Genomic DNA, 7,384 nt, shown 5'->3' with positions numbered 1-7,384 from the left:
TAATAATGTAATACCGGAATGTGATTTTATAAAATATTTAGGGGTTACAATCGACAAACATCTTAAATGGAATATTCATATTAATAATGTAACTAAAAAATTGCGAGGATTGTTGCCGAAATTTAATTATTTGAAAAGTTTTTTGGACGTCAAACAGCTTAGAATCCTGTACTCATCCCTTGTACAATCTCATTTGACATATGGAATTCTAGGGTGGGGTGGTGCGGCTAATGTCATTTAAAGAGCTTGTATTCTGTTCAAAAATGGTTCATAAAAATTATTTACAATAAAAAGAAAACTTTCTCTTCAAACGTTCTCTTTAAGCAGGCACATCTACTGGATATACGTCAGCTATACAGCCTAGATGTTTTAAAATTCATTTATCAGGGGAAAATATCTATTGAACATGTTGACCATGAATATGAAACTAGACATAAGGCGTTTTATCCTAGTTTATGCTCTAAAACTGTTGGACAAAGATCTTCAAAGTTTTTTGTACCTCGATTATATAACATCTTACCAACCTTCCTAAAGGATGTTAAAAGTTACTCCGGGTTTAAAAAAGGGGTATGCAAATGGATGGTTGATCGAGGTAGAGATATATTTAATGACCTAGTTAACTTAAAATATACAAAATAAATTTTCATAAGTGCCAGTGAACATTATATATTGTCATAATTAAATTGTATTCCTTTTCACATACAAGTAATTCTATTACTTTGTGGTAATTCTTTTAACGTTAATTTTGATTCTTAAAATTTAAATATAGTCTTAGTTAAATTGTACTTAGATAATGTGTATTAGATATAGTAGCATATTATGTTGTATTGTACTGTACTATTTTGTATCTGTTTTAATTTCAAGAGAAAATGTTTAATAAACGTTATTATTATTATTATTAATTATTCATAAATTAATGAGCGAATTAATGATACGCCACTGTTTCATGACAAAACTGAAGAAACTAAAACTAGTTTTAGTGAACACTAATCGACATTTGATTTCGGAAAATCGACTATATTATGTATATCATACTTTACGCAAAATTGTAAAAATTCCAGGGATTTTGTGCCTAAACGGTTGACTTTGGCGAAAATTTTCATATAATCTTTTTTATAGGAAATTTTATTCTCTTTAATTTTGCTCTCTTCCAATTTTTGCGAAAACCGCATAGTTTTCGAGATATTTACAAAATACCGATTTTGGGCGCCATCTTAGCAAGATGGCGGCGCCGGCGGCAAGTCTGGGAATGTGCATTTTATGAATTTTAGTTAGGGACCCCAAAACCTGCAAAGTTTCAAAACTTCCGGACTTTTTTCCAAGCAGGCTCCTTTTTTGATCCGTAAGAAGTACTCCATGCTAACTTAATTGTTCTGTCGATTTCTGGTAGTAGAGATTTAGAATTTTTTTAGAATTTAGAATGAGTGGGAGGGGGGTTAATCACTTCGACCTTACAGATCCATTGTGTCCCCCTTTCTTGAATCATAACTCATCATACAGTCCCAGGGCTTTGACAAAAGCCAGTATCTGGGACGGTTTTATAGAGGGTAGTTCTCCATCTCCAATATCAGTCGTACCAAAATTCATGGCACGAATGGTTGTCGTCTCGGCGCACTCAGTGATGAGGTGTACTGGTGTTTCACCATCTTCCCCACAGAATCTGCATTCGCTGTTTGGATACGCACCATTAGCTTCAATCCATTGAGGTATTCATTGAGTAGCCAGTGTCCTGTTAAAAACCCCGTGACAATCCGAAGATTGTTCTTACTCAGACCCAGGAAGATCTGTGATTTTTCTTGATCATAAGCCCTCAGAAACTTCTTCGAGTGTCTTAGACCATTGCAAGATTTCCATTCCAGGTAGCGGATGGAATCTTCCAAGTCCTTGAGTTCCGCCTTGAGTTGGTTACCACTTGGAAAGCAGAACGGTTCTGGTCCAGTTAGTGGAGTGTTCGCTCCTTTCCTAGCTAGATTATTTGCTTTTTCATTGCCTTCTATCCCTTGGTGAGCAGGCACCCAGTGTAGGAGGACTTTGTTTTCTTTGCCTAATTTATTCAGCTTCTCTATGCATTCTTTGACCAATTTCGAATTGATCGATACTGAGTTGATCGCTTTTAACGCTGCTTGACTATCAGACAAGATGGCTGTTTCTTGTTTCCGATAGTTGCTATCTAAGATAAGTTGTACGCATCTTTCGATAGCGTAGATTTCTGCCTGTAGGATACTAGGGTAAGTGCCCATTGGTTCGGAGTATTTAGCTCTCGGTCCAAACACTCCGATCCCTGTTCCCGTATTGGTTTTGGAAGCATCAGTATACCAAGTTATGGTATGGTCTTTTAACTGCTGGGCAAGCGTTTCGCTCTTCCAATCATTTTTATTGTTCAATACTACATTGAGATTTTCTCAAAGTTGTACGTTCTTGGCATATCGTCCACTGGGAGTTTCAGGAGTGGTATTTCCTTTTTGAGGGTGTTCCAAGCCCCTGATCTGACAATTCTCCCAGTTCTAATTCCGTTAGTGACCATTCTAATCATTGTCGCATGGGCATCTCTACCAATGACAATGTGCAGTGGTGTTAGATCTAGAATGACCTCCATTGCTGCTGTTGGACAGGTTTTCATGGCTCCTGTGATACAAACGCATGCTAGTCTCTGGACTTTGCACAAGTTTAGCCTTGCCGTCCGTTGCTCTAGTTTTGTGAACCAGGCAACTGCTCCATAAGTAATCATGGGTCTTACTATCATGGTATACATCCAGCGCAAAGTGTTAGGGGAGCAGCCCCATCTATTTCCGGCCAGTCTTCTGCATATCATGAGAGCCTTTATGGCTTTGCTGGTAGTGTTCTTAATATGCCTGTTCCACAGGAGTTTACTGTCCAGGGTTATTCCCAGATATTTAACTTCCTGTGTTGGCAGTATTACCTTTCCATCTAGTTGAATTCTTTTCAAGTTTTTCAGACTTCGCTTTCTGGTGAATGGCACTATCGCGGTTTTGTCTGAGTTGATACTCAGCACGACAGTCCTACACCATCTCTCAGTGATACGGAGTCGTCTTTGGATAATATTACACAGGGTGCCTTTTCCCCCGAGCGATGATGACTATGTCATCTGCATACCCAATGCAGTGTATTCCCGCTAGAGTTAATTCATCTAGTAGTTCATCCACCACCAAGCTCCACAGCAAAGGGGAGGTTACTCCACCTTGTGGAGTTCCTTGCGTTGTTTTAACAGCTACAGTTTTGGTGCCCATCTGAGCCTCTGCTGTTCGTGTTGACAGCATTTCCCAAAACCAGCGAATAATAGTTCTGTTCGCCCCTCTTGTTTCTAGAGATCGCCTGACCACCTTATGTAGTAGAGATCCCTAGCTTTGTATTTGTTATCCAAAATATATATATTCTTCTAGTATTTCCAGTGTTAGGTTATTTATTAGAATGTCTTTTCTGCCTACTAGTTCGTTGTACATTACTTTAGTTTTTGCTACATTCATTTTGATACCTAGTTTATTGCTGGCTGTATTTAGTTCGATAATTTGTGCTTACAGTTCTTCAGGACTATTGGTAATTAGGACTATGTCAACAGCGAATCTTACTTGGTTAAGATATTCTCCATATCCTTATAAAAAGACATCTACTGCAAGAAAAAAAAAGAAATAGCCGCAGCTGGCAGGAGTATTCTTCTTCGACTATGAGTTCTGCAGGATATATACAGGCAACCAAGTATACACCCAAAGATTTCTGATAAAACATATTTTTTAACACACACTACTTTTAGTATCTGAGTCTAATCAACAGTATACTTAAAAATAAAAATCCTAAAAACAGTATTAATTTGAAATATTTTTATTACATTAAAACACCCAAGTATATGGTAGATACATATCTACATTAATCTGAAATGAATCTTATAAACTAAGCAATCCTTAAATAAGTAGAAAATTAATTTCTTAGATATTTGAGGAAATTTTCTTTTAGTTTATATAAAACAATAAGATTAAAAAGTATATAAAATCACATGATATAATTCCTATATACTAAAACAAGGATTGCCACTTTTGGCAAAACAGAATTAATTTTTTCTAAAGCAAATAATAACTCCTCAAGAAACTTTATAATTTTATTTACTTAGATACAGACTGGATCTAATTTTGAACAGAATCTAAATGATTGTCACAAATACAGGTAAAGTAAAAGCTAAAATTGGTTTATTCTGAGTGAGCCTGTGCAAAAAATGGCAACCCTAGATGCTAAATACCATAAAAGAACTTGTAAAAATAATAATATTCTCTCTTTAATTTATATTAGTAAGAGATAATGTTTGTAACTCATTATTTCTAAACCATTTTTCTAGTATGGGGGAACCACAAAGAATGGCTCTCTTTTCAGCTATGCTCTTGTTTAAATTCACTAATTACAGGTTAAGAAATAATGGGTCACTTTTATCTTTTTAGTCTTTTTCATGCAGAACCCTGATCTTTGTGTTCCTTTTCTGGAGGATGGTCACCAGATTCTGAAGGTGAATCGGTTGTGTTGGTGTTTTCTTGAGTACCTTGCGCGCGCCTTACATTAATATTGCTTGCAATATTGTTGTAAAAATTAGGATCCTCTGATATCACTCTGTGCAAAGCTTCCCCACTAAACAGATATTTAGATAATTAAGTTTATTTTTTTATATTATTAAATACTTACGCTTGTAGAATGGCTTGGACAGCACTGGGCTGTTCACCACTTGTATTGGCATCACCGCCAGCGCCACTCATATTTACCATTCCTGACATTCTAAAAATCAAAATTTTCTTTAATATAAAAATTACAAAATATAATATTATTGGTAAAGGTGTGGATCCGGTGGCTGACCTTGAAGCCCATATTTGCTGCATTTGATCATCGATACTACGCAAGCGCACATCGTCGATGTTGCCAAATTGCATTTTATTTTCGAATTATTTGCAGTTGAAAATTTTTTTTTGAGTGTTAATCAATAATAATACAAATTCTATAATTCATTTTATAATTTCAGATTTATCTTGATATCCAAAATTAAGGTAAGAAGGATAATGAAGATTGTGAAATGAAAGTATTATGAATATATAAAATTGTAATAACATTTATTTATATATTTACATTAGAATTAAAAATTATCATGTACGGATTTTTTCTTAATGGTTTTAAACTTATTAGAATTATTTTATTTCTTTCAAGTTATTTAATTTCTAGTTATTTACAGGCAACAATAGTTTTGATTATATGTATTGGTATGTTTTGAAATACTACCATGACGAGTCTTATAAAACAATACACGTCAATGGGAGATATTGAGGTAACATTTTACCTATAATGTTACTAATATAATATACTTTGATTATAATGTTTGTATCATAATTTCTTAAAAATATCAAGTTAGTGGATTAATGCAATTTTTCGAAGAGTGTGTTGATAAGATTAAAATAAGCTTTATGTTTTATCTTTTTCTCGTTAGAAGGGAGATGATTTGTGTCGTAGAATATACATTACTTATATTCTTTTCTTAATTTACTGTAATTTGCACGAAATTACAGTAAAACTTATTTATTACTGCAACCAAACCAAATCATATTATGCTAAGAAAAAAGAAAATCACATAAATTAGGTGTAAGAATAGAGAAATCTTAAGGTAGCAGAAAAATTAATGCAATATATGTATAAGCAGAATTAAACAAGGTAACTGTAAATGTTGCTGAAGCTGATTCTACAATTTTAATTACGGAGGCTAAAAGGCCTTTTAAGGCCTCCGTAGTTTTGATGGAATGTTAAAAAAAACTATTATGAACATGACATGGAGCTACAGTTTACAGCATTTAAAAATAAAAAAAAATAAAAAACTTGGACACATCCGTTTTAATTTCCCGAATTTTTAATAAAGCACTTTTGAAACGTAGCATAATAATCTAGAGCAATTAGATTAATTATAGGAATCTAGAGTTTTATTTCTATTTAATTTTATTGACTATGAAAATACATAATAAGCGTTCACGTGTTGTGCAAAATATTAAAATAATAATATAAATAATATACCGGCGTACTATGATTGAAAAAAATAGCGTCATCGATGATTATGAAATGAAGATCGCTGTCATTTTATGGGAAATGTTCTCAATCGTCATTTCCCAGGCAACTGGACGCCGTTTTTTCGATCATTCGGTATATATTGACAAAAAAAACCACTGAAAAGCACATATTTGTTTTCTACTGAAAATAGTTCCAAAATAACTTGCAATCTGGCAATATCGAAGATATGCGCATGCGTAGTGTCTGTGACTATATGCAGCAAAAACTCGTTTCAAGGTCAGCCACCGGATCCACACCATTACCATATTTACCATATTATTTAACAGGTATAATACTTACAAGTTAAAGAAGTTAGGATCATGCAATATTTGATTGGCTACATTTATAACATTTGGGTTGTTTAAGAATTGTGAAATGTCTGGCATTTGTCTATTTCCTGATGGCGCGCCTCCACTTTCTAGAAACAAAATTGTAATATTAAAAATAATATATATAAACATACAGTATTGCGTTCTTACCTGCATTTGCCCGCAATCTTTCTTCTGCTACCTTTAAATTCGTTTCATACATGCCATTGTTGGGATCATATTTGAGAGCGGTTTGATAGGCCTTTAAAGCCAAATCATATTTGTTTAAATTTGAATAAGCTATTCCTAGCCTTCCATAGGCTTTGCCATAGGTGGGGTCAAGTTTAATAGCCTGGTTGCAATCGACTATTGCGTCATTATCTTTGAGTAGCCTTGTATATGCTGCTGCTCGGTTGCAGTAATATACAGCATTATTTGGATTCAATTCAATTGCTCTAAAATTGTTTTTTAGTAAAAAGAAACTTATTATATTAAGGTAGGGCTTACTTGGTGTATTCTACGGCAGCTTGATCGTAATCTGAGTTTTTCATGAAGTCGTTTCCTTTGTTTTTATGTACTTCTGCTTGTATCTTGGTTTCTTCAGTTACTTCAACTTTTGGCTTGTAATTTATGAGCGACAACAGATCTACTTTTTCTTTGTGTGTTAAGTTTTCTACTTCAAAGGCCGTTTCTAAACATTGAATTGCAACTTCGATAGATTCTTTTCTTTCTTCACTCAAGTTAGGGCTGTTCAGCTCGTCATGTAAAAATCCTATTACACTGGATACTAAAATTTGTTTTGCTGGTTCCATTTTTTTAAAACAGATACTAATAAAACGATAAATAAACTTATTAAGCACTTCTCAAAAGGAAAATGTTAATTTTAAGACTTTTTCATTAATCAAAAGATTGAGGTTAAGTTTTTCTGACACATTCACAATCTTGTCCACAGAAAATATTTTATATTCACGGTGGAAAATTATTTAAACAAATCT

The 7,384-nt window shown here is 33.8% G+C and overlaps 1 protein-coding gene across 1 annotated transcript; it reads right to left on the bottom strand.

Moving 5' to 3' along the window:
• Positions 1-3,821: 3,821 nt before the first annotated feature.
• On the bottom strand, positions 3,822-7,352 carry LOC115887164 (small glutamine-rich tetratricopeptide repeat-containing protein alpha-like). The gene is made up of 5 exons (XM_030906507.1): positions 6,897-7,352; positions 6,561-6,844; positions 6,382-6,499; positions 4,684-4,773; positions 3,822-4,629 (listed from the first exon to the last, which is right to left on the bottom strand). Exons 1-5 carry the CDS (start codon positions 7,199-7,201, stop codon positions 4,452-4,454), a joined length of 975 nt encoding a protein of 324 aa, XP_030762367.1. The 5' UTR covers positions 7,202-7,352; the 3' UTR covers positions 3,822-4,451.
• Between the last annotated feature and the right edge of the window lie 32 nt (positions 7,353-7,384).

Source organism: Sitophilus oryzae, unplaced genomic scaffold (assembly GCF_002938485.1).
Source record: "Sitophilus oryzae breed Bouriz unplaced genomic scaffold, Soryzae_2.0 scaffold_552_pilon_pilon, whole genome shotgun sequence".
Classification (NCBI taxonomy): domain Eukaryota; kingdom Metazoa; phylum Arthropoda; class Insecta; order Coleoptera; family Curculionidae; genus Sitophilus; species Sitophilus oryzae.
Note: the sequence above shows the minus strand (reverse complement) of the source record. Positions and strands in the feature narration are given on the sequence as shown.